The sequence below is a fragment of the Macaca fascicularis genome, chromosome 4 (genome assembly GCF_037993035.2).
Source record: "Macaca fascicularis isolate 582-1 chromosome 4, T2T-MFA8v1.1".
Lineage (NCBI taxonomy): Eukaryota > Metazoa > Chordata > Mammalia > Primates > Cercopithecidae > Macaca > Macaca fascicularis.
This window is the reverse complement of record NC_088378.1, coordinates 47,411,060-47,438,795: the sequence shown is the minus strand read 5'-3', so window position 1 is coordinate 47,438,795 and position 27,736 is coordinate 47,411,060. Positions and strand designations below refer to the sequence as shown.

Sequence of the window (27,736 nt, the reverse complement as noted above, 5' to 3'; positions counted from 1 at the left end):
CATTGTAAGTTATTTAACTTGTCTGAGCCCCAATCTCCTTACATGTAAAAAAATCAAGATAGTGACAATTATCTCCTTCATTGGGTTTCTGTGAGAATAAAATGGAATCATGAACATAAAACATGTAGCACAGAGCTTGGTGTGTAGAAAAAATACAATTGCTATTATGATTGTCTATTTTTCCGGTGAAAACATTTCTTAAGGAAGTGTAGACATTCTTTTATACATGTGGTTTAGAGCAAACAAAGCAGTGTCATTTAGGTTGACTTGATGCAAATGTGTTTTAGTTGGGGGGTGGCTTTTTTGGTTTAGGTAGCTCATTTTGCTTACAGTTTGAAGAGGAAAAAAGCTAAGCAGATGGCACGGTGACACAAAGGACTGGAGCCTACTGTTGCTAGAGGTTGTAAAAGTGGAACCCCATGGTTGCCAGCTTGGCTGGACTTCAAACAAGTCCCATAAAGAGTGTGACTCGCTCAAAAGGGGGCAGGAACTTGGTGTGAAGCTCTCTAAAATGCAAAGAACAACATAATTATATCCACAGTAGCTTGACTCAGTGCTGGGCTCTGGCCATAGGCCGGATGGCAAGAGGGCATCAGGAAATCACAGGCAGTGCACCTGTGGAGGGACTCCAAAGACTGAATCCTTTGAAAACGCCTGACTCCAGAACAACGACAAATTACCAACAGATGGCGTGAGTCACAGACTCCAAGTCCGAATGAGGCATCTGCAAACTCACGGCAGAGGCCCTGCCCCGCTGGGCTGAGCTGGACAGACACAGGCCCCGGCCCAGATGGCTGCGAAGGTCACCAGGAGGGACACCAGCCGTATGCGCTCAACTCATGAGAACTGGCACAACTCATAAGGCCCAAGGAGGCTTCCCAGGATTAAAGGAAACAGAAACCAGATATCATGGTCAAATAAAACCTCACATGTCATTTTGGGGGTTTATTAAATACAAGAAAATAAAAATGTGATGGGGTTCAGTACATATACTCGAAAATATTTTAAGCTGAAGGAACTTGGGAAAATGGCAGAAGTAGGAAGGTCTTCTCACCTCCTCCCTTCCCCGCCCTGCCTTCCTTGAAGCAAACCTTGGGAGACCCTCACTGGAGAGGTGCCCTCCCTAGATCCAGAGGAAAGAAGTATGTCTATCTCTGAAGAGAAGAATTGTAACAAACAGGATTTCCTCCAGTTTATTATCAGTAGATCACACTTTTTAGTCCAATTATACTTCATAACTATCCACTTCTGTGTTAAACCTAGCATAAAAAATACATGGGTTTCCCTGTTTCTTTAGGTCTTCCTTTGCCTTAGGAAGGCATCCACGTCACGTAAAACCTAAATACATCTGTAACATTTTCTCTTGTTTATCTATCTTTGTTATAGGGGACTCGGCCAGGAACCTAGATTTTTTTTTTCTTCCTCTACAAATGGATCTGGGAGAAGAGAGTGACATGGGGAGCCTCGGAACATGGCATGCCAGGGAGGCATTTAGCAGAAAAAGGCCACCATTTTCCATTCCGGAAGCTTAGTTGATGTACTTCCTTTCTCGTGCACAGGTTTAGCTTCAGGTCAGAAAAGTCAGGTAGATATTTACATTTCCCACATACCTTCTCTGCCATTATTCTATAAAATATGACCACATGCCACAAAACAAAAATGTATCCATACAGATTTCAGATGTTTTCCTTTTTCCACTGTTACAGACACATATATGTCCTCATAGAGACCAGCAATGATGAAAGGAAATACTAAATTCTATTTAGTTTAAAAAAAAAAAAACTTGCATGGAATTAAGTCCTCAAAGCATCTCATTTGAAGAAAAATCCTATCTTCTGGGTTTCCACAGCACCCGGGGCATAACCTACCACCTTACATTGCATGTCACCATTCTCCACTCTGCCACTAGAATTTCAGCTCCTCATCTGCTGTTCATCTTTAAATCCCTACCTCCTACTGCACCATCTAACTTTCAGTGGGCCCTCAATGAATGACAGATGAATGAATGAATGAATACATGCAGGCACGCAGGGCTATGGAGTAATGATTAGGCCTCCCTGCCTCCCCCCGCCCCAGGAAGGGAAGTGCATTTGAACTCAAGGGAATAATACCTTTGCCACATTCCAAGACAATCTGATTGGAGTTCATTTCATCCTCACCTCCCAAGTAGTGTTTGCTCATGTAATGTATCATGGAATATCCACCACGAGCCACGAAAGGCCACTTTCTAAATTAAAGGTCCAAACATTTTTGTTCCATTTTATTATCAATGGTGTTGGTTTAGGTTCCTGAGTCTAACTCTGATCCATTCTTTTTTGATAGAAGTATCCTAATCAGCATCTGTGTGAGGAATCCTCACTCACCTGGAAAAAGGAAGCCCCAGTGAGGCAACACTGGATGGATGGGTTCTTTCTTCCCCTTCCTACTTATTTCTCCAATAATTAAACTATTTTTTTTCCCAAAGAAAGACAACAACTCCTAGTCAGTTCTCAATCAATATTTTCTTCTCCTTTGAAGCAAAGCTCCTGAAAGGAATTTGATGCTCCCAACCAGGTGGGGGAACTCTGAACTCTGAAGGATTTTCTCTTTTCTTTGGGGAACCCCCTTAGGATATTCATGGCATTCTCACTCATCACTCTATTTCTGAAAGAAGGCAATTGACAAAAGCAACAGGAGCCAATCTCATTGTTGCAATTTTCCTGAGCAACATTACTTTTTCTTCTTTTATGAGTGTGTGTGTGTGTTTGTGTGACAAGAGATTATAAAAAGAAATCTTTTACCTTTGAAAAGGCTAATTGCCTAAGGTTTTACTTAACAGTGGGAAAAACTGTCAAAGTCCAAGTCTTCCTCTCCTCACAGCAGCACAGTCCCCCCACCGCCGACCCCCGACCAGGATGGGTGGGCAAAGGTATGTTTAGGTGGGTCTTTGTAATTTTCAGAGTTTCATTGCCTGTCGTTCAAGCACCATGGATAGATGCCAGACAGGCAATAGAGCTGGCTTCCCAGTGGCATCTCACTCAAAGTACAGGTTCTTTTTTTTTAAAGAAAGAAAAAAGACTTTCTTAATTTACTAACTTGGCAAACTATGTACATGCTAGAGAAAAAATAACAATTATTCACATGTGGCATAGCAAAGTGAAGGCAATTCCCCATTCATACTGTTAAATTAAGTTTAGCCTAAAGCTACTGCTTACATACTTGAAATTCACCCTAAAGAGTTTTCTGTACATAGTGAACTGTAACCTAACTGAATGTGTAAACAGATTGTAACCTACTCTTCTACCAATCACCGAGTTTAGGCCAATCAAACGTGGCCAACTATTCAAACCACATTCAAATAAGACCAATGCCAAACTGTAAGCAATCTGACCAATCTGGCTATTTCTATACTTCACTTCTGTTTTCTACACATCAGCTTTTTTTTTTTTTTTTTTTTTTTTGGTCCATAAATCTTCTTTGACCACATGGCAGGGCCAGAGTCTCTCTGAACCTACTCTGGTTTGGGGGCTCTCTAGTTCACAAATAATTCTTTACTCAATCAAAGTCTGTTAAATTTAACTTGTCTACGGTTTTCCTTTTAACAATACATAAGCAGGATTCATTTCCCCGTTCTTCTTTATCTCATGAAAGCACCAAACATTTCCGAATTTCCTGGGTCCTAATTTGAGCAAAATAAATTAATCACCCAAGGTCATGTAATCTCAGGACTTGGTTTTGAAATGTAAAACATTTTATATTTAAAAATTTGGGTTTTAAATTTCAGATTTAAAAAATGGCTGCAGTGCCAGGCAGAGCCAACCCTCATGGTCCATGCCCCCAAGGTGATGGCCATGAGAATCCCCTCATGCTTCAACCCCTTTCTGGACATCTGGGACAAGAGGGTTGGGTGTTGCCTGGAGTGGGGGCAGACCCCAGGGGTCCAGGAGTGATACTCTTGGACTCCAACTCCACCAGAGAGGGCAATAAATCCTCTGGTGGTGGCCTCCAAGCTTGCTGACTGCTTTACGTACATGTCAGTTGTCATTATTTGGCTCAGGGGTACTAGCATAGGCCCAGGAGCTTCCACAACAGAAGAAACAGGAGGCATGGCTAGCATGACTCTGAAAGGACCTTGCTTGAAGTGTCTATGTCAATTTGCACCACCTTACACACATAAACATGCATTGACAGGCAGAATTTTGGATTAGAGGCCAATGGAGCCAATATGGTGTCATGGAGCAAAATTGCCAGAAAGGTAAAATAAACCAAAGAAGAAAGGATCCTGTGAAGTAGGCAATCTTGCGGGGAAAAATGAATTTGGGAAGCTTGTATTCTGCCATAAAGGGAAAAGGGAAGCAAATAGCTCAGTTATTAGCAGGTTATAGTGATAAAAATATGTAACCTACTTAAGACACTTGCATCTTTAGAAAAGATGGCAAAAAAATCAATTTTTAACTCAAAGGAAGGATTATTATCTAGAGTTTAGGGTAAGAAGCATCTTGGCAAAGAAGGTGTTTGGGGGATGGTGGATAGTTCCCTTTGATGTATACCTTACAATTATGGACAGCTGGCCTGCACACATGCATTTGGTGATGGTATACTGACTATGTGCCATGGTTTGGTGGAGGACAGTGTCTATTTGACTAAGAACCGCCCTTCATGGGCTGCTCAGCCTGAGCCTCAGGGTTTCCACACGCCAGACTTTCTCTCTTACCACCTGATATTCTTAGCGCCGCTTCCACCTTACCCTTAATTCTCATGAAATCCTGGAGTATAATAAAAACTCAGAAAACACTGCTAATTCAGAAGGGCTGCCTGTCTACTAATTGCTGGGGTTTATATGAAAATTCCATTAAGCACAGAGAAACAGAACAGATTGAGAAATACCTCCAACTTTCTTTGCACTGTGGTCCCCCCCAACTGATCCTTCATACAGTTGCCAGAGTAATCTTTTGAAACCTCAGATCTGATCTATATAAAATCTTTCAAAAGTGGCAGAGCCTCCACAGTGCCTTTATGATTAAATGGAGAGATCCCTTAACTTGGTATCTGAGGTCTTCATGCTCTCATAGCTGACTACATTTCCCTTTCATCTTCCACCAGTCTTCACCTAGAATCTACGCAGGAGGCATATCAAAGAACTCACAGTTTATTTAGTATTCTGGGCTTTTCCTCCATCATCTATACGTATGCTGTCAAATACAGTAGCTACAACAGGCATGTGGCTATTAAGCCCTTGAAATATGATTAGCCTAAACTGACATGTGCTTTAAGTGTAGATGCCAGGTTTTGAAGATTTATTTGAGCACAAAATGAAGACTGTAAAATATCTTTATAATCTAAAAATACTGGTTACCTATTAAATGGTAATATTTAGTATTTGTTGAATTAAATAAGATATACTATTAAAGTTAACATCACACTTTCTTTGAATTTCTGTTTAATCTGGTTTGCATTTGTGGCTTGCGTTGTATTTCTGCTGGACATTACTGGTCTACAGCTATGCCCATGCTCCCTCAGCCAAGAGAGAGAGCCCTTTTCACTCTGTTCATGAGATAGCTCCTCTCCATCTTGTAAGATGCAACTTCAGCATCACCTCTTCTGGGAAGATTTCCCAGCTGAGTCAATGCGCCTCATCTTATCTCTATTTTAAAAATTAGCATAATACCTTATTTGTAATTACCTCTTTAGGTGTTAGTCTCCTTCACTATCTTGAAGGAAAAGATCCTTCCTCCACTATTTCGGCATTAGGTACTGCCATTCTGTGAATGCTTGCTTAACGAAATAAATGCCATTTCAAACCTGAACAGCAGTGGTATGCATTCATTTATTCTCTAACACATGTGTAATGAACACTTGTTATGCACTGTAAGAGATGTTAAGATAAAGTATTATAATCTCTTATATCTGTATAATTTACTACAGTTTACACAATACTATTATATCCAGTAACTTGAAGGAACTTTTGCTGGGTGGCAGTTCATTTATTTTTATGCCTATTTGTTAGATGAGGAAACTAAAGCCAAAGAGTGTAACTGACTTTCCCAAGGTCATCCATATGTGATGTGATTAAGTCAACATTTTAATTCAAGAATGGAAGGTGTGAAAGTTAATTGTACATTTAAGAAGCAACAAATGGATCTGAAGGCTGAAATAAAGAGGGGCAAGACGTAAAACTGGAGCCAAGTTGAGGAGTCAGACTTGCTTCTGTTGGTTAATATTTCTCAAATTTTAGTTATTCTCTTACTGTCTTCATGAGCTTTCCTATATCTAAGAACAAGTTGTGCTATTATTTGTTTAGTATTTTGAAAATGAATTCTAGGTTGACTCACTTATTTTGCTGACCATCTAAGTAATAATATTCATGGTTTGATTCCTATATATTGTTATTAAAATGCAAAAATACAATAATATATTATTTGTCTTAATGCATAGGATATTCCTAATATATAACAGTTAATATGCTAATATTAATCATATTGGTATAATATGTATAATATAGTATTATACATATAATTATGTATATTACACATATGATTATACTAATATGATTAATATGATTATACTAATATGCTTATTATAAAAGAAAAAGGAAAGTGTAAAAAAGTGTGAAGTTAACTTTAATAGTTTATCTTATTTAATTCAACAAATACTAAATATTATCATTTAACAGGTAATCAGTATTTTTAAATTACAATATCATAATATACTAATATGATTAGTATGTAACTATAGTAATCTAAACTATAATATATAAGATAGTATGTTATAACTTAACTATCTTACATATAGTTTTACTTTAATAAGTATTTACATTTTTACTAATACATAGTAAAATAAGTATAATAAGTTTGTATAAGTAGCAAAATCATTCACCACTATGTCCCTAAAATCATTTCATGTACCAATAGCAATATCATACCTTCCATTGGGAAACTGCTAGGGACATTAGCAAACCATTAAAGGATCTTAAACTTCCACAGGTTAGAATTTAATTACATTTTAAACATAATCGGGTTGATATTTTAGACTTATAGCAGCCAATCTCCTCGTTTGAGGGTAAATGGAAAGACAATGATGAGATATTAGCTCTAGTCAACTGTAAGTTAGGAAAGTTCTCTGAGCTCAGGATCACATTTTTAATTACTTTTAAAATAAAAGACACTAAGGTCATGAAATGTTCCATCGAATCTTGATGTGATGTCATTTTCTCTCACTGAATGATGAAGCCTTATAAATGGGACAGGTTGCAGATGAAATAGTACCACAGAAACCCACAAATTTCCTCCTTGACTCTGGTCAAAGATCTTTTTTTTTTTTTCTGAGAGTCCAGAAATGAGAGGCATTAAAAATGAAATTATTACAAAAGAATTAAGAAAAAAACAACTAAATGGCATTGCCTTGGTCATCTTTTTCTGTGGAGGGTGGTCTGTGTGGGGTGCTATCTGCTGAAAGAAGAATGATGAGTTGTCACTGTCATGGTGGTTCAACTCATTTGAGACACAAGCAATGACATCATAGCAGTCTCCTGGTAAATGAGGGTGTGGTAGCATTAATGATGGTCTACATGCTCTGGTGAGTTGGAAAGCATTAAATTGCAAATGTGAAAATGTCCATTACGTGATAAAATATACACTTTTCCCAACAAGCTGCACCTGCCTGTTTGTGATAGAACTCCAGAGAGGGTAGAAGGGAATGGACAACAGGTTGCAGGAATACATTGTTGGGATTTCCAGTTTGGGATATATTAGAAGTGAATGTGTCTTTCACCAAAAAAGAAACTAAAAAGTTAAAAAACTGCAATACAATTACACACTAAGGTAGTGTCAAAGCTAGAATTATAACTTAAGTCTCTTCAAACCAATTCCATTTTGGAGGCAAAGGTCTTCATATATGAGTAGTAAGTACAAATTGTTTCCTGTGCTTTGTTCAAATGGCAGGAAACAGAGCTGCTGTCTTCACACTGCCTTAAGGTCAAGTCCAAGGGTACTCCTGGAGTCAGGTCTTGCCCCTACTGAAGCACAGGACCCACTTAGGGCCATATTCTGCCTCCTTTGGCTTGGAGAGTCACAGTTCCTCCTACTGGCCCCAAATCTGGGTTTCCATCATGGCAATGGCATGATCCGGCACTGCCAAAAAGATCTTAGCCAGGCATCCTTCAAAGCAATGTCTCATGTGGCCACAAAAGCAACCTTTGCCTTTTATAGAGAATAAGAATTGAACTCTTAAATTTAAAGTGAGTTGGCGTTTTATACTTGACATCTTGGAAATGAAAAGAACACATTTTTTAAAAACTAGCTCCACACCTACACAAAAGGAGCAGATGAAGGTTACTTTTATTTTCCCTGTTCCCCAGACCACACCCACCTTGGGGCCAATTCATCACTTTTGCAACAACCATTTCTTCATTTGGTTTTGAGCTTTCAATAGTCCCAGAGTTGAAGCCCCCTGAGTGCCTCTTGTTTGTCCAAGTAAATGTGGTCCCACCCTCTAATGGTGACTCAAACCCTCTTTCCTGCTCCTCAGCTGTTCTCTCCCTCATGTGGGCCTGTGGCTGTTTGATGCTGTTGCCTGCCTGTAGACTCTCCTGGTTTTGGTGTTGGGACACTTGCTCCACCTGCACATGGCAGTCGTGGTGTCTGTCCCACACAGAGTCCTGCAGAGGGCCACCATCTTGCTCAGCCCCTGCTATAGAGATAGCCTTACCTAGCCACATTTTGTACTACTTAACTCCACCCTCGCCTTGGCCACAACTGACTGGTCAGAGGCGGATGCTTCATTCAAGAATAGTCTAGTCTGTATATAAAGAGGCCTGGTGCGAAAAAACCAAAATACAGCCCCTTGGGGGCCTCAGGTAGGTCATTGTAGGTCATGAAGAACAGTTAACTATGAGAGAACCAAATTTAAGAGGGCAGGGCAGAGATTTTCAAAGTATGTTCCAAGGTGCCTTTGGGGTTCTGTGGGGGTAATGCAGGGCCTGGTACAGGGATGAGGGGAGGTCTGAATGGGAGGGGCTGAGCCGACTGCCACTTTGCAGTTCAGTTTTTATTAGCTTTAAATATAAGATGTTACTTAAAGAAAGAGTTTCAGGCTTAAAAGTGTTTGAAATCACTATAGAGAAAGATAAAATAGAAAGAGAGGAGGTTAAGGGAGGTAGATAATAGATACCTAACAGATAAAGAGGAATGCAGTGAGCTCTGGGGGCATTACTGGTCACATTAAGGACCACGAGGTGACGACCCATGTTCTTCCACTCTTCCTGCAGCTCAGCCCTTCGGCGGCCCCAGTTCCTCCTGGCCTGTCCTGGGTCCCTGTGCATGTGCACCCTGATAGTTGATGCTGCCAGCCCACCCCTAGGTCCTCCAAGACCCAACCCCTATGGCCACTAAATCTTTGTTTTTTTGCATCAAAAGAACCCTGTTGAAAGAACCCTAAAATATCAGTCAGGGCTTTCCATGCTGAAAAAAAAAATTTACCCCAAAGAGATCAAGCTCTTTTGTCCTACATTTGGAGGACATGACTCTGCAAGCTTATAGGAATATTTTAGGCCCTAAAAGTCTGTTTTTGTGCTTTTGCTTTTTCAATTTTACAATCTCTTAGATCCAAGAGTTTAGAACTTTCCAGTCCCCAGGCTGGAGGACACTTAAAGATTATCTCTCATTGGTGCTTTCTGAAACCTTCCTCCTGATGCCAATAGGGCCAAATGGGGATGAAGGAGGGGCACGGGGCAGGGGCACGGGACAGTCGTAATGGCTCCTCTCCATCAGACAGCGTACTCCACGCCGAACCCTGCTGGGCTGTTTCCAACCCCATTCTCAACACTTTGTCCAGGGCCTAGGACGTAACAAGCACTGACTAAGCATTTGTTGACAGGGTGACTGACTGGCTACAGGTAAAATTCTTGCTTTCTGGGACAACCTTCTGATTTCCAAGAAGTCTTTTCTCTTTGTTCAAGAGACTTAATTTGATGATAAAAGTTCAGACAGTGAATTATCTTCTTTAGGACAGGAGTGTCCAATCATTTGGCTTCTTTGGGCCACATTGGAAGAGAAGAATTGCCTTGGGCCACACATAAACTATACTATAACACTAACGATAGCTGATGAATTAAAAAAAAAAAAATTACAAAAAACTCAATGTTTTCAGAAAGTGTATAAATTTGTGTTGGGCAGCTCTCAAAGCTATCCTGAGCTGCAGGTGCTGCGGACCACAGGCTGGGCAAGCTTGCTTTAGAGCACTAGGTTCCTTAGAAAAATAAGATCCTTGGTGGCCTGCCCTGACATCCCAGAGTTCCCTAAGAGAGGATGGGAATTAGCTACCCCTTGCTAACTCCATTCATTTTTTAATGGCCAGCTGTGTAGATTCTACACAATTGTCACAAAATTATGCTAATTCTGAGGGCTACCTATTTAAAAGTCAATAAAAATTAACTGCCTATATTTTCACTTCCAAAAACACACACTGAGATGAAAGTCTGGTAAAAATATTTGTAGCAGCTAACAGAATTATTTGGGGAATTATGTAATCAAAGAAAAAGATCTCTTCATTTAAAAAGTTAAGAAGAGGCCGGGTATGGTGGCTCAGAATCGTAATCCCAGCACTTTGGGAGGCCAAGGCAGGTGGATCATGAGGTCAAGAGATCAAGACCATCCTGGCCAACATGGTGAAACCCCATCTCTACTAAAAAAAAAAAATACAAAAATTAGCTGGGCAATGGGGGGCATGCCTGTTGTCGCAGCTACTTGGGAGGCTGAGGCAGGAGAATTGCTTGAACCTGGGAGGCAGAAGCTTCACTGAGCCGAGATCACGCCACTGCACTACAGCCTGGCGACAGAGTGAGACTCCATCTCAAAAAAAAAAAAAAAGTTAAGAAGAGTGGAATGTGTAACTGCCATTTTAAGGCAAGCCTGAACAGGTGACTCTTGTCATTATACCTGAGCACTTTTGTAAGACAAACCAGTGGATAAATGTTGAAACAGAAGAAGTCAGAGAACAATGATGACTGGTTTTCTCTATCACCATTACACAAGATTCACCAGCAATTACAAATGATCTCTTTGCAAATGAGCAGCTTTCTCTTAAAGAGATCTGGAGCATTTTTTTTAAAATTTGCTAAAACCTATTCCCTTAATCACAGATGTGCTCTTTAAAAAAAGTGTATGTGTTATTGACTATAAAACAATCATAAAAACAAATATGCCAAAAGAGAGAGTAGAGGCATATTACATGAAAATACATACAAATTTGCCTCTAAAATTGGGACAGAAACAAGGGAAAACAAGACAAAGTTGCCCCATACAGTTTGGAGTTTGGGGAGAGGCCATCAATGAGACAAATTGTGTTTTCCAATACCTGAGTTGTAAGCAGATTCTGACTTTCACTTTATGATATGTAAAATTCGCTTCTTGGAGCTATGGTTTTTTTTTCTTTCTAATTATTAAATAAGCTGCTTCTTTTAGGCAAATAAAGCTAATAACATCAACATGAAGATGCAGGAAAAAGTTATTTGTAGTTTTCGAATCTTTACTCTCAATGACAGTAAAGATTTCAATCTCCAAGTTCTTAAAAGAAGCAAAATAAATAAGAATACCTGGCTTATGTTTCAGGAACTTTTGCTTACTTAAAGAGAAAGCAATGGCAGTATTTAATTATTGAAGGCAAAAATGACTTTCAGTCAGTCATTTATTCATTCTACAAGCATTTTCTGAATTCCTCTCATGTGTGAATTATCTGAGGCAAAGAGGCTTGAACTGCCTCCCACTCCCTTTTCTTGTGGGATGTCTAAGACACGAGCCTGATTAACTACAATATAAAACAGAGAGGGATATGAATAAAACATTGTTAAGATACTTTAGGGAGGGGGAGAGCTTCTCAATGGGCAGACAAGGGAAGGCTTTCTGGAAGAGGCCACACTTCAGCATAAAGGACAGTGGATTTGAATAGGCAGAGACAGAAGGGAAGACTACAGCAGTCAGGGAAGGCAAGGATGTTGGGAAATGGTGGAGTTTGCCAAGAACCTGGTATAGACAAAGGACAGTGCTTGGAATTAAGTCTGAGGAAAGCTACTGGACTCCAAGCAGGAAGACTTTTAAATACCATATTGGAGAGTTTTAACTTTATTAACTGGGCAATGGGCACTCGTTAAGGGGCCTTGAGGCAGAGAATGGTTTAAGAGATGTGGTTTCAGAAGATTAATCTGGCAACTGTACAAGGAATCTATTAGAGGGGAAAAATGGAAGGCAAGGAACCTGGCTGGGAGAACATCACAATGGTCTTAGTGTCAGGGACTGAGGACAGCTGTAGGAGCAGGAGGGATGGAAACCACGGGTAGATTCAGAAAACACTGAAGACAAACATTGTTATGGCAGGAAGGAAGGGAAAGGGAACATGTATTAATTGAGGACCTACTACATTACTCACAGCACTAAACATGTAGAATGAAGATACATCTTGTTTTGCTTGGTGCAGTTTAAGATTTTGCCTTTTTTGGAGGGTCATGGAATTTATTATTATTTATTAACAATAGCCATGTTCACTCTCAATGTGCTCTAGTTTGGATAATACATTACATAACCGAATTTTAATATACTTTTCCTCTCTTATTTCTCCAAACAATTCTGTTTATACATGAAGAAGCTGAAGATCTGAGAAGTGAGTTACCTAATGGCACCTGACCAAGAGGTGGCCAACCTGGATTTGAATCCAGACCTACATAGTTCCAAACCCCAGAATCTCCTACTATTCCTGGTTTCCTGCCCTCAACTTAATGGCAGGTCATGGGGGGCACTGAGGTGGGAAATGCCCATTAAAGGAAATAGGGATGTTGGGAAGAGGAAAGGGAGCGTAAAAGATGAGGAGTTCCGGTTTGGATATGTGGTCTTAAGGCACTGGAAGGACACTGAAGCAGTTGGTGACATTGGCTGCAACTCAGGAGCAAAATCACACTCTAGTTACAGATTTGTGTGCCTTCCAAATCAACAGATGCGGGAGTTGAAACCCTGGGACCGAATGACATCACCAAGCATGAGACTGCAGGACAAAGGTCACAGCTCAGACGCCTGCAGTGGCCAGGCAGGTAACACAGATGAGGCAGGGCAGGCAGGAGACGTTCAGGAGGAGGAGGAGGAGGTCTTATGAGGACTATCTTAATTTCCCCTAAAAATTATTTGCAATTTTAAATGGTAACACTACAGCCCTTACGATGGTAGTCTATTTCTTAATTAAGGCTGGTGACTCGACTGATTTCCAGTAATTTAATTTAAAATAAATCACAATTTATTTATAAAAAATAGTTATTCTGTTAAAGAGAAGCCTCATTGGTAGAATAGAACATTATAAATTATAGTCATTCAATTTTTGTCCACCTTTTCATCATAAGAGGAACTTCAAGTGAGAGTCTTTTTTAAAAAAATGCAATTACTTTTTATCAAAATTACTAGCTACATTCAAGTACATTAAACCAAACTGCAGTGCATTTTCACTGTCTTAAAAACAGACAAATATAATTCAGACCCTGTTGCCATAAGCATGAAGTGGGGCTGGGGAGGGAGATGGGAAGAGAGGGACAAAGCCTTGGAGGAGAGAGCTTTTCAAAAAGCAATATCCCCAAATTTCAAATTATTTTTTCGAATTATTTACATTTGAAAAAAAATTAATTCATTAATAAAAACTTGAGTTACTAGTCTTGTCCTTGTTTCAAACTCTCGATTGCAAGGCAATAAACACCTGTAGCCTTCACAGGCCTAAACCAGTGGTTTGCAAACTTTCCTCAGTATCAGAAGTACTTAGACTTGTTTACCTGGAGGACTCATTACAGCATAGATTGGGAGGCCACATTTTGGAACGTTCTGATTTTGTAGGTCTGGGATGGACTGTGAGAATTTGCATCTCTAACCAGTTGCCAGTAGATGCTGATGCTGCTGGCACAGGGACTACACTTTGAGAACCACTTGCTCAACACACCAGTGGGTCTGCTAGACAGAGGCTGGCTGGCTTCTGCCTTTTTCAGAATTACTGTGGAGCACAAACATCCACCAAGGCTGTTTCTCATGGCACTCTGGAAAATGATTCAATGACACTGCTTCGAACAGAGGTCCAGCTTTTTGCCTCATTGTCTGTGTTCTGAATCCAACCTAGTTTAATATTTTGGAAAATGTTACCCTTTTCTGTACTGAGCAAAGTAAATATTTTGTCAGTTGTTAAGGATGAGCTGCAGAATAAGACCTAAAGATGTATCCAAATTCAGCAGGAAGGCTTGGAGCTGCTTTGGAACTTTTTCCAGATTGTGATTTGCAATGTATTTCAGAAGCCAGCCGAAATACCAACCACTTGATCTATTAAGAAAAGGCTGAATGAACCTTTTCACAGCAGAATATATTTTTCCACACCAACTCTCATTACACTTGGCAAAAAAAAAAAAAAAAAAAAAGGAGAAAGAGGAGACAAACTGCTTTTCTGTCAGTAGGATTTCATATGAGTATTGTTCTTATATAAAGAAATTGGTAGCAGAGAGTTTTTAAACTGCAAGAAATTGTTAGCAATCCTCTAGTTTGTCAACTGCTAAAACTAAGGCCCAGGGAAGGTCAATGTCATTTGCTAGAAAACCAGACAGTGGCAGAGCTGAAATGAAATTCACAGGCTCTGGACTCTGGGGCCAGCACTGTTCTTTTCACACCACACTACTTCCCTTGCAATAAGAATCAGAACGAATTGACATTTAAAAAAAATACTACCAATGGTGCATTTCACACTGCCTTTCCTGATAATTCCTAACCCCATTAGTTACTGATGGCTTCACCTGCTAGTGAGTGCTATGGGGGAACAGACAGAAGGGAGTCCTGGAGGGTCCTTTTTGGATGTTCCTTACTAACTCAGCATTTGCTGAAGATTCTCACACTATGGTGCTTTGGGGTCTCTTTAACGTACTATGTGAGCTGAGACTATAGAAATATAATCCTCATTATGGTGAAATTCACATTCTGTCAAGGAAGGTTCACATGAGGTAAGGGATCTCAGAGATCACCAGGTTCACATATCTCATGTTTAAATGAGGAATCAAAGCTCTCAGGAGTTGAGGAACTGCTGGGGTGTTCACAACCTATGAAAGTACAGGGCTAAAGCCTGACCCCAGATCTCTTGCCCTGCAGCATGTTGCTATTTCTACCTTATCATCCTGTCGACTGTAGTACAGTGTGTTGATTTAAGTCAGAAAATTGCATGCTCCACTGTGAATCTAGATCCAAAAATACTGAATCTGTTCAGCATCAAGAAAGAAATACAGTAATCACAACAGCTATGATTTCTTGAGTGCTAAGTCTCTCCCAGGCACTGCTATAAGCACGTTACATGAATTATTGCATTGAATCAGTCATATCACTGAGGAACACAGAATATCATAAAATTGGAAATTGAAATTAAGGATGAAATGATGAAAATGCATGAAATGCATTACATGAAAACAGGGCCTATGCTATTTTCCCAGAATATAATATCATCTATTAAATGCAATAATCTAAGTAAAAGATTTAGAACAATTCTTGGCTCACAGTACATACTAAATATTAGCTGCTATTATCATATTTTCTCTATTTCTTTGTGTAGAACAGAACAGAAAATTTGGACCTAGATAAAAGTTATGAGCCATACAAGATCCCCAGCTGCCACCAGCAAAGACCACAGAGAACACTGTGTAGTTTGGACTAAAATGCTCTCAAAAGCCAAAAGCTGAAGCCAGAGACCACAAAATTAAACAGGTCTGTATCGCGTCTTGGTTTTAAGGAGCTCAGAGGGTTTACCTGGTTCCTCCTCATCAATCTTTATCACATGCAATTGGAGGGGGGAATGAATATAATATGAAAACCTTTTCCTATGAAGACAGCTTGCATAGGCAAAACAAATTACTCAAAGCCAGTGGTGACAACCAATTTCCTTAATAAGAGTGTGCTGATCTACTAGCTAAGAAAAAGAATATCACCATTAATTAAGATGAAACTACAATAATAATACTCATTAAAGCACCCATGGCAGGTAAACTGCCTTGTAAATTACCCACCTGGGAATGCTTGACTTACTAGGTATTTGCAAATTGGTTAAACAACAACAACAACAAAAACTAGTGATATCCAGACCCCAAGTCCATTCTTTGGCCACCTACTTTCTCTACCTGGAGCTACAAGAGATTCACTGTGTTTGTAATAGAGGGATAAACTGAGATCAGTCGGTGAAAGATGCATAACGGTAGATTTTGGCTCAAGATAAGAAAGAACTTTCAAAAAAATCAGAGGAAACCAGTAACAAATGTGCTGCCAGCTGAGGTAATGTGCGCTCTGCACATGATCAAGGAGAGGCCCAATAAACACTTGAAGTGTGAGTAGTTATTGGTATCACAATTTTCATTGTCATTGTAATCATTATCTTATTAGCATCCTATCAGGTAGATGTAAACATTGATGAGAGTTGAAAATGGTTCCACTTAGAGAGGCCAAATACCAGAGTCAAGATTTGCTCTTAGGTCAAAGTTGAGTTTGAATCTAGAATCAGTTGCTTACCAGTGATGAAGCTTCAGAGTTGGCAATCAAACCTAAGTCTCGGTTTCTGCATCTGTATGATAGAGATTATAATAACAACGTCTCCTGTTCATTTTTTCATTCACAAGTTACTCACAAAGCATCTACTCTGGACCATGCACTTTTCTGGATGCTGGTGGATGGACAAGACAGATAAGATCTCTCTTTTCTATGGGTTCACATTTCAGTGTGTGTAGACGGAGTCAAGTAAACGTAAATATAACAAACTAAATACATATGTACATAGTAATAAATGTTATGAATTCAATAAAACAGGATGTCCAGGGTATCTTTAATCAGGATGGTCAAAGAAGACTTCTCTCAGAAGGTGACATACAAGTTGGAACCTGAAATAAGAGAAGGGGCCAGCTTTGACAAGCTCCAGCAGAGGAAGCAGCCAAGACCCTATGACCTGACCCCAGCCCCCTAAGCTAGATTGGCGTGTTGGCATGAGCAGCTCAAGATGAGGCTGGTGGTGAGAATTCCAGGTAAGGTGGGAGGATCTGCAGCACAGTTCACAGGACAAAGGAAGTACCTGGCAAAAAGAACAGTTGGGTCATTATTCATATTCTGAAAACTCCATGACATAGTAATGCCCTTGTGTAGTGAAGGCAGACAGAGGTCATGGCTTCTCTGTCGGGTGACACCCCAAAATGCCCAGGCCTGGGCACAGGGACAGGTTTCCATGCTACTCTGCTAATCTAACCTACTCAATCTAAAAGCACAACCTACATTTTAACCATGGGAGAGGAGAGAATTTTAGAGCTGGAAAATAACTGGGCCTGCTCATATATCAACAGTCATGATAAGGAATAATCTGAGGCTTTCTTGAAGCCCTGAGGAGTAGAAGAGTTAAGAGGGTGGGATTCTAGACCACCGGCCCTTATTCCAACCAGAGGAGTTCTACCGGCATCTGTTCTTTTGTTATATTTTTCACTTGAAAACTGAGTTGTGTTGCTGAAAAAACTCCAAGGCTTGAAAATCACCAGTTGACTCCAGTTTTGTTTTGTTTTGTTTTTGGACATAGGAGCTCAATCTGTCACCCGGGCAAGAGTGCAGTGGCACGATCATAGATCACGGCAGCCTCGACCTCCTGGGCTCAAGTGATCCTCCCACCTCAGCCTCCCAAGTAGCTGGGACTACAGGCATGCACACCTCACCTGGCCTGACTGCAGTTTCATAGATAAGGGACCTGAGCCTCAAACTGAGCCCGAAGGTCATTAGCTAATTAGCAGCAACCTGGGGCTAGGGTCCCTCTCTTGACTTCTGATTTAATGTTTCCCATCTGCTTTATTACATTAGAACACTTATTCTGATCTTTACAGATATGGCATTTGCTTCTCTTCAGCTCTATGTCAACCAGTATGTGTTCCCTTTCATATAAGTGTGTATCTGAGTTCTGATGCTCTAATGAGTTCCGCTATTTTGGAAAGTAACTCTTCTATTTAATTAATTTTGAACAACGAATACAGGACCAGTTTTCAGTATATTTTCAGTTCACAGAGGTTTCCTCAGAACCAAAAGATGTTTCAGCTAGGGTCTAGGAGTGAGGTTTGAGGGGAAAAGGATTAAAGAAACAATTTCTGAAAGGATTATAAAAATGTCGAATTGCTCTGTGCTACCTGAGGGAAAACTAAAGCTGAAAATTGGTTAAAGAGAAAACTGTGGAATCAGGGGTCAGAAAGTAGCAGAGATTCAGGAAGATAATAAAAGACACAATTTTCAAAATGTTGAGAATGAAGAAGGGTCCTTCATTGTTACCTTTTTGCCAAGGGCTTCCTTTGTGCTGTGATGCCTATTTTTAAGAATCGCCATCTTAGATCATGAGAATGGTTTATGTTCTATCTCAACTCAAGTTTTTGTGGTGGAGGATACCATCTGGATACTTTAAACCATTAGAAGCTGGTTTAGTGGAAGGAAGAAATCTGTAAAGATTTGTAAAGGGATATGTCAAACCCCTGCTTCAGGGACAGCAAGTTGGGCTGGAGATTTGGCTTAAATAGCAACGAATTTCCTATTTGGAAAAGAACAGTAACGATGGGGAACATATGATATTTTATTCTATTTTTGACCATGGAAAGCAATCCTGGCATGTAGGAAAAGGTATCTAAAGTGTTTCCCAGATTAGCTGACAGTAGTGGGTAAGATGCCTTCCTTTGGTTAATTAATGCTGGCAGCTAGGGCAGGTGACCCAAGCGTTTTCACAAGGTTGGGAATTTGCAGAGTTCAAGGTTTTGGAAGAAGTTAAACAGGATTCTCTTCAAGGGAGAGTAAAGATGTTCCCCAAATATCCCACAACTAAATGGAAGAACAAACCCTAAGTGAGGACAATATTAACAGTTAGTATAAGTTAATATCTTCACTCTTTATGGAGTTCATTTAGGTTGCAAAAGACAAGTAAGTGAATTCACAAATGAGACGATGCAATTAGCAACACGCAAATGAGAAAACATTCACACTAAAATAACAATGAGCTGTTGTACTTCCTTCTATTGCATGAGTGCTGACAGGGTTTTAGGGAAACTGGTGATCTCAAGCATGGCAGGGGGCATGGTAAATCAATATAGCCCTTCTGGAAAGCAGGTTGGTAATACATATTGAGCCATAAACATGATCCTACCATGTGATCAGTAATCCCACTCTTGAGAATCTATCCTAAGTAATCAAAAATATGTGGAAAGTGGCCGAGCGTGGTGGCTCACGCCTGTAATCCCAGCACTTTGGGAGGCCAAGGTGGGCAGATCACTTGAGATCAGAAGTCCCAGATGAGCCTGGCCAATATGGTGAGACCTTGTCTCAACTAAAAATACAAAAATTAGCTGGCTGTGGTGGCAGGGGCCTGTAATCCCAGCTACCTGGGAGGCTAAGGGAAGAGAATCACTTGGACCTGGGAGGCAGAGGTTGCAGTGAGCAGAGATCACACCACTCCACTCCAGCCTGGGCAACAGAGCGAGACTCCGTTTCAAAAAAAATAAATAAATAAAAAGTAGAAAGCTATAACCATAAAGACGTTTGTTGAAATAGTGTTTAAAAGAACACAAATTTAGAATAGGTGAGAAATTTCAATTCAACAAATGATAATTGAATATCTACTATGAGTGGGGTGTACTAAGGCAGAGTTCCATCCCTCAATAATTTATAATCACAATTTAATGACTGTACTCTTTGGAATATTATGCAACCATCATATCAATCCAAGTTTTTGACTGTAGGCAATAGAAACTGACCCTGAATATCATTAACACGACAAAAACAAAAAAACACAATGTTTGGAAGGCAATTGGGGTTCACAAAATTAAATGGAGTCTGAAGGATCAGGCTGGTAAAATGCCAGCAACAAGAGCTCTAGAAGTTTGGTTGTCGGAACACCAATAAGCTGGTTCTAGTTCTATGTTAGAAATAAATTATGAAAACTTAACGAAAAGCATAAAAATTTCTCAATTGAATATGTCAAGTATTATGTAATGAAGAATACTACTGTTGACTTCTAACAGTGGTTTTGCTACTAACTAGTCATAGAACCCTGTGTGACTTATTTTACATTTCCCAGCCCTAATATTACACCCATGTGTAAAATGAAGAACCAGATTAGAGATTATTTAAATGAGGGTGCTCTGCTAGCTTCCTTGTCGCTTGAGTCTATATCAAGAGAGGCAATGTGTTTGAGATTCCTCCTTTCCTTTAACTGCTCTCATGCAGCTGGGGAAGACACTGTAGAGAAGCATAGACCACTTCTGTTTAAACCTGGACGCAGCCACATAATCTGTCTCAATACAAAGTTCCAGCTATGTACTACCCATCAGTTGGAGTTTGCATGGAAGGAGAAATCAATTTGCCATTCCTGGTCTGTACTATGTTGTTCTATATTGACAGGATAAGTTAAACCAGAAAAGCCAAGACATCCTAGCAGCAACAAGTAAAGTCTCTGCTGAACAGAATCTCCAAGAGTAGCTCTTGTCCTGCTGCTAAACATCAATTCAGCTTGTACAATCTCCCTGGTAACAGAGTACAATAAGCTATCATCCAGGCAGCCTGAAAGTTTTGTCATATAATTCAAACAGATTTTAGGAGATCTCAGCATGGTGTTCTTCATTCAGTTCCTACAGGCCTTGCCCTTTGTCCTCTATCCTCCCTGTCCATATACCTGATGACTGTCCCATTTATATTCTGCTGGAATCCTCCAAACTGAACATAATGGAACTTAGAAACCTAGAAAAGCCCTGGATCATCCGGTCTTAATAATCAAAAGAGTCTGGAAACAGAAATGTCAGAACTTTGTATAATCAAATAAGGATCAGTTAAGGGAGAAGGAGTCTACTGAAGGGAACACTTTTTAAAATGAAACAAGAGTCTTGACAGTTTCTCTCTTTCAAATCAAGTTTCATCTCACCAATAAGATGTGTTCATTAGGGTGAGATTTAGCTATATATATCACACGGACTCAAAATCACCGTGCCTCAGAGCAGGGATCAGTAGGCTACAGTCTATGAATCAAATTCAGCCTGCCACCTGTTTTTGTAATTAAAATTTTATTCCAACGTAGTCACTCATTTGTTTATGTATTGACTGTGGCTGCTTTTGAATTATGACAGCAGAGTTGAGGAGCTGTGACCGAGACTGTATGGACTACAAAGCCTAAAATGTCTATTTTCCGGCCTTTTACAAAAATGGTTTACTAATCACTGCCTTAGAGTGTTCATTCATTACTCTCTTATGTAAAGAAGTCTAGAGGCTGGGACTGTAGGATTAATAGTGCCATCAGAGAACCAACCCATTGCATCTTTTTGCTTTGACATCCTAGCACACGGGTGCTAGGATCCTCTAGGTCATCTCATGGTCCAAAGTGCTGCTGGGACTCAGCCGCCATATCTAAATATGTCAAATCCAAGTCTGAAGAAAGAGGAAAAGAAGACACTGGTGAAGGAGGGTTCCTCCTTGATAAGTCAGCTCTCATTAAGCAGTCCTCTTGATAGTTCCACAAAACACTCCACTTCTATTTTATTTGCCAGAACTTAGTTGTTTGCCATGTCTACCTTCAAGGCACACTGGAAAATACTGGTTTTTTTTTTTTTTGTTTGTTTGTTTTATTGTTGGTGGCCACGTACCCAGATAAAAATAAGAGTCCATTGTTCTGGAGAAAGGGGAAAGTGGATGCTGAGTTAGGATAGCACCAGTCTTTGCTAAAAAACACTATTATTTAGTGACCTCATGAGTATCAGGATTCACAGCTCATCCATACCTTTTTCCATTGTGGGGGTGGCAATGTTTAAAGAATGAAGAATTTGCATTCTGACATCATAAATACAATTTATTTTGTCTTATGTTTAATCAGTTGGTGTGCATATTAGCCAATTATTAATCGGTCAGTGATAGATCAATTCATTCATTCAACAAGACCTACTGAGCACCTACAATGTTACAGGCTGAGAGTGAAGCAAAGGGATCTGAAATGCAATAAACCCAATCTCTGCCCCCAAGAAGTCCCAGGTCAATGAAGGAGAAAGACAAGTAAATGGACAATGGCCATTCAGGGTGGGAAATTTCCCACACCACCGTATATTTGTACACCATGGAAAGCACACAGGAAAGGCTTACAATTTGAGGTGCATGCTGATGAACCAGTTGGGAGGAGTTTGCGGGAGAAACAGGAGCACAGCTATTTCAATATGAGGGATTAGCAGGTGCCAAGACACAGAGGGCAAAGGGAGAGAACAGGCATGGAGAGGTTGGTGCAGCACAGGTGTGCAGGGGGAGGAAGGTGGGCAAAAATCACACCCAGAACAGAAGGGACCATGGCACCAAGATGTTGGGTTTCATCCAGAGTAGGCACTGAAGAGTTCCCTTAGAAGCAACAGGACTAATCTGTGTTTCATAAGGATGAAACTCTGGCTACAACGAGGAGGATTTGGATGACATGTGAAGGCAGGAAGACAGGTGAGAAAACCTCTATTTACCCCATCACATATTCTGCAATGGTGCTTAGGTTAAAGTATGACCTTGTATTGTTGCACAAGAAGATCCACTCACCCAATAGCTAATTAGCAAAGAGGCCTAATAATAATAACCTGGAATTCATTTAATCCTCATAGCCATCCTGGGAAGCCTCATCTTATAGAAGAGGTAACTGAGGCTCAGAAAGGTTAAATGGCTTGTGTAAAATGTCACAGCTATGAGTGACAGAGTGGGACTTGCATTAAGGTTTTCTGATCTCAAGTCCAGTTCTCCTTCTGCTGCATGAGAGCAATGAGCATTCCAGACTCAACCAGTCACCCTAAAATCAGTCCAGGCAGGACTATCTGCATGTTTTGGCAGGAACATATCTTGATGGCATTAAATGTAGGAAAACACGGAGGCATTTCCCTTCTGTTACTTTATGAGGCAAGTTATCAAGAGTATTTTACTAGGCTTTGGCAAAGTCTCTTAATAGGAAAAATCAAGCATATGTTTTATTATACTTTTGTTCAATGTTGTGGCAATTATTCAGAAACTCATGAAAGATCTGTTTCTTTAGCATTCCAGCTTTCTATTTGATTATAGTCCATCTTGCATCATTTATGTGGAGAGCCACAAGAATTATCAAAATAGACATATTAAAGTCTCAAGTCAACTACATTTAATAAATTTTAATCTTTTAACTTGTTGTCATAGATTGTTGTCTTCTCAGAAAGAACTTCCCAGGCCAGGCGTAGTGGCTCACCCCTGTAATCCCAGCACTTTGGGAGCCTGAGGCAGGTGGGTCACCTGAGGTCAGGAGTTTGGGACCAGCCTGGCCAACATGGTGAAAACCTGTCTCTACTAAAAATGTAAAAATCAGCCAGGTGTGATTTTTACACCTGGCGGGTGCCTGTAATCCCAGCTACTTGGGAGGCTGAGGCAGGAGGATCGCTTGAACCCAGGAGGCAGAGGTTGCAGTGAGCTGAGATGCAGTGGAGTTCCACTGAACTCCAGCCTGGGTGATAGAGTGAGACTCTGTCTCAAAAAAAGAAAAAGAAAAAAGAGAAAAGAAAAGAAAGAAAGAAAAAGAAAAAACTTTCCAGACACCTGTGCTCCTCTCCCAACCTTCATGTTTGAGTTAGATGCTGCCCCTCATTTATTATACTATCCAGTGTGCAGTCAAGGAGCTTAGAAACTTGCTTCATGATTGTCAGCTTCCTCGCCTGTTTCTCACTTCAAAGATGGTAAGATCCTTGAAGTCAGCAACAGGATATTTATTTGTCTTTATATATCCAGCGTCTGGCACAGTGATTGCCATTTAATAGCTCACAATAATTATTTGTAGACTAATCAATAAAATTAAGCAACAATGTATATTTAAAATGATACTGTATCAAAATCCTTAGCACATTAAAACGATTTTTACTTTCTCTGTAATTTTACTGCCAAAAAAACACAAAAGCTCTAAGAACAACTTCAGAGTATTTCAAGGGGCTATTAGGGGTCCATTTTGATATTTGTTAAGATTGAGGATCACAATGCTTTTTCAGAAGTTGATCCAGAGATGGCTGCATTGTGGTTCCATTTTTTTTCTCCCTCTGTCATATCTCCCACAATAAGCACAGGCTTTGCAGATTAACTCTGCCTTGGTTTAAAATCGGAAATGTTATGTTGCTGTCTTAGAAGATGAGATGTTATGCTGGGCACATATATGCCTTTCGAATTCACTCTGCTTTCTGTTTGTCAGCCCATCATGCTGCTACTTGATAGGAGGAAAAGGCTCCTATGTTTTGGTCTGAATAGGAGCTAAACTCAAGGGACTTACTGCCTACAGACACACAAACACTCGAAGCTCTTCTACACTCATATGTTTTACCACTCTCCTGAAGAGTGTGGCACCCTGAGCCACCGAGTTTTCATTTTTTTGATTCAGTTTGAAGGCCTGAATGAAGTGCTACTATAAATTAATGAGACATTTTCATGAAACGGAATTCCTATTCAGGAATTCATGATCTGGTCAGTCATCTGCTTAAAACATGTCTGGAAGTCATTGTCTTAAACCCTGTTCTAAGAGTGAGGTAGGAAACCCCAAACAAATCTTGTACTACCACAGGTGATGCAGAGGGAGCCTGAAGTCCTGATTAATTTCCTCACATTTGTGTGCTCCTTCCCATCCTATAGGGAGGCTGGGGTAAAGACGGTTTGCTTGATTTCAGAAAATGCTATCTGCTGAGCTTTAAAGACTGTCTATATAGTGTGGTTGTGGGTTTTTGAAAAGGTGGAGAGAAGAATGGGCTTGAAGCATGAGGCAATTAAAACTGGTCTTCAAGAATACGTGGAATTTGAGTTGTTGGTGGGTTACAAGCATTTTTCAACCTAGGGCAATGTTGCTGTCTGGGGGACATTCAGCAATGTCTTGAGACATTTTTGCCTGTCACAAATTGTAGGAAGAGGGGTTGTTACTGGTGAGAAGAGGCCAAGGATGCTGCTAAATATTCTACAATGCACAGAACAGCCCTCAGGCCCTACCCAACAATAATTATCTGGTCCCAAATAGTCAATAATGCTGAGGCTGAGAAACCCTGGGTTACACAAAGGACATTCAGAACAAGTAGGTTACCACAGGAAAGGAAAAATTTAGAAATAAACTTATGTTGGATTTTTTTTTTTTTTTTTTGAAACAGGGTCTCGCTCTGTTGCCCATGCAGGAGTGCAATGGTACGATCTCAGCTCACTGCAACCTCCACCTCCTGGGTTCAAGCAATTCTCCTGCCTCAGCCTCCCGAATAACTGGGTTTACAGACGTGTGCCACCATATCTGGCTAATTTTTGCATTTTTATTAAAGACAGGATTTCACCATGTTGGCCAGGCTGGTCTCGAACTCCTGTCCTCAAGTGATCCACCAGTCTCAGCCTCCCAAAGTGCTGGGATTACAGGCATGAGCCACCACACCTGGCCAATTATTATTTTTTTTTTTTTGAGACGGAGTCTCACTCTGTTGCCCAGGTTGAAATGCAGTGATAGATGCAATTTCGGCTCACTGCAAGCTCTGCCTCCCTGGTTCACGCCATTCTCCTGCCCCAGCCTCCCTAGTAGCTGGGACTACAGGTGCCCACCACCATGTCCGGCTAATTTTTGTATTTTTAGTAGAGACAGTGTTTCACCTTGTTAGCCAGGATGGTCTCGATCTCCTGACCTCATGATCTGCATGCCTTGGCCTCCCAAAGTGCTGGTATTACAGGCGTGAGCCACCGCGCCTGGCCCGATTGTTGGAACTTTTAAAAATTGTTTAGACTCCTTCTCATCAATCTCCACTTAACCTAATGTTCACATATGAAGGACTTATGGGATATTTTCACATTTAAATATTCCTTTGCTGTCGGTACAGAGTATAAACTAGGAAATTTGCAATGTGGGGGGGCTCTGTGGTTCCTGGAAATGGGTTAGCCCACACTAGAATTCACTCTTTCAGGATCCTGTGGCCCATGTCTCCTTCATAGCACCAGCCACAATACACATCAATGCAATTCTTATTTATTATATGCCTCCTGTACTAGAATATAAACCTCCCACAGCAAAGGACTGGATCTGGTGTGCTTCCGGTTTATCTCAGAGCCCACCAGTGTCTGGCGGTGGGAGGGGAGCTAAGAGAGTAAACTCTTGAGTCAAACTGCCTGGGTTTCAATCCTTATTTCACCATTAACTCACTCTGTCACCTTAGGCAAGTCACTTCATTTTAACAAAGGCTCAGTTTCCCCATCATATAGAGAGGGATATCTGGTGCCTACCTCACAGATAAAACTAAGTAAGTTAATATGTGCAAAATGCTTACTAAATGTTTGTTGATGAGGGAAGCATCCAAAAGCAAGCAAAGATAGGGTTAAAAATCTGTCTGCCCCCTACAAAATTAGGAAGAAAAAACTTCATAAAACATATTGGCTTCTACCTTTTTGGTGTTCAAAAAATTTAAGACTTTTCTTCTTTGTAATCTATGGTGGAAGGCTGTATGTTAATATTTTTAGTCAAAAGGCCTTGAAAGCCATAGCAGAAGACACAATTTTGCCATATTGATTTGACTGAATAAATGTTCCACCCAGTGTCTCCGCCATGTCGGTTTCTCTCTACATATTTTCTCTAGGTTAATTTCATTTTTTATTGTCTCCTGATAAAAACTGATTTATGGCACTTTGGTAAGTCTACTTAAGAAAGGAACTGAGTATTCTGTGGTTGAATGCCACTAGTCTCCTTCCTGTATATGAGCAGCCTCTTTCTACGGTGTTACATTCTTCAGCATCACAGGGATCTTCCAAGTACACAGAGGGTTGACACTTTGTTTTCTAATTCAAATTTTCTGAAACTTTACTGTGTTCTGTACATCTACTACTCCTTCAGGTTCCTGATCTCTTGCTACTTTTCATCTTTCCTTCACTATTTCCTATGTGTCTACCTTGTGGAAGCCCTGGGGAGAGAATCATGATCTCTGGTCATTCACTTAGGTACACAATTATTCGCTTGACACTCAAGAAGCATTTATTGAGCACCAGTGTATTAGTCCATTCTCATGCTGCCAATAAAGACATATTCAAGACTGGGTAACTTATAAATGAAAAAGGTTTGACTTATAGTTCAGCATGCCTGGGATGGCCTCAAGAAACTTAAAATCATGGCAGAAGTGGAAGCAAACACGTCCTTCTTCACATGGTGGCAAAGAGGAGAAGAATAAGCAAAAGGGGGAAAAACCCCTTATAAACCCATCAGATCTCATAAGAACTCACTCATTTTCACAAGAACAGCACAAGGGTAACTGCCCCCATGATTAAATTACCTCCCACCAGGTCCCTCCCATGACACGTGGGGATTATGGGAACTACAATTCAAGATGCGATTTGGGTGGGGACACAGCCAAACTGTATCAACTAGTGTATTTGAAGCTCTGCTCCTGGCTTGTGGGATACAGCAGTGAACACGACAGGCAAGGCCTTGCCCTCCTAGAATAGACGTTCTTGAGTGTGAAGGGAGATGGTAAGAAATAAGCAAGCTAATGAACAAGGCAATTTCTGACAAGACAATATTCTTACAAAAGAAATCAACAGTATAATTGTACTAGTTTTCTATGGCGGCTATTACAAATTACCATGAACTTGGGGGCCTACAACAACACATATTTATTATCTCACAATTCAAAGGTCAGGAGTCTGACATGGGTCTCACTGGGCTAAAATGAGGGAGTTGTCAGGGCTCTGTTCCTTCTGGAAGC

The 27,736-nt window shown here is 40.4% G+C and overlaps 1 protein-coding gene across 19 annotated transcripts in view; it reads right to left on the bottom strand.

The window, feature by feature from the left end:
• Nucleotides 1–27,736, bottom strand: part of AIG1 (androgen induced 1) — a 326,962-nt gene that overhangs the window by 144,096 nt on the left and 155,130 nt on the right. For 3 of the 19 annotated variants that reach the window (XM_065543490.2, XM_065543487.2, XM_074037162.1), the window contains one exon: nt 16,819–17,079. The exons of the other annotated variants lie outside the window; for them this stretch is intronic. In XM_065543490.2, coding sequence (XP_065399562.1) covers nt 16,971–17,079 — 109 coding nt within the window. In that variant the 3' untranslated portion in view covers nt 16,819–16,970. Of the gene's footprint in view, nt 1–16,818; nt 17,080–27,736 lie in introns of those variants that run through there. 19 annotated transcript variants of the gene reach the window in all.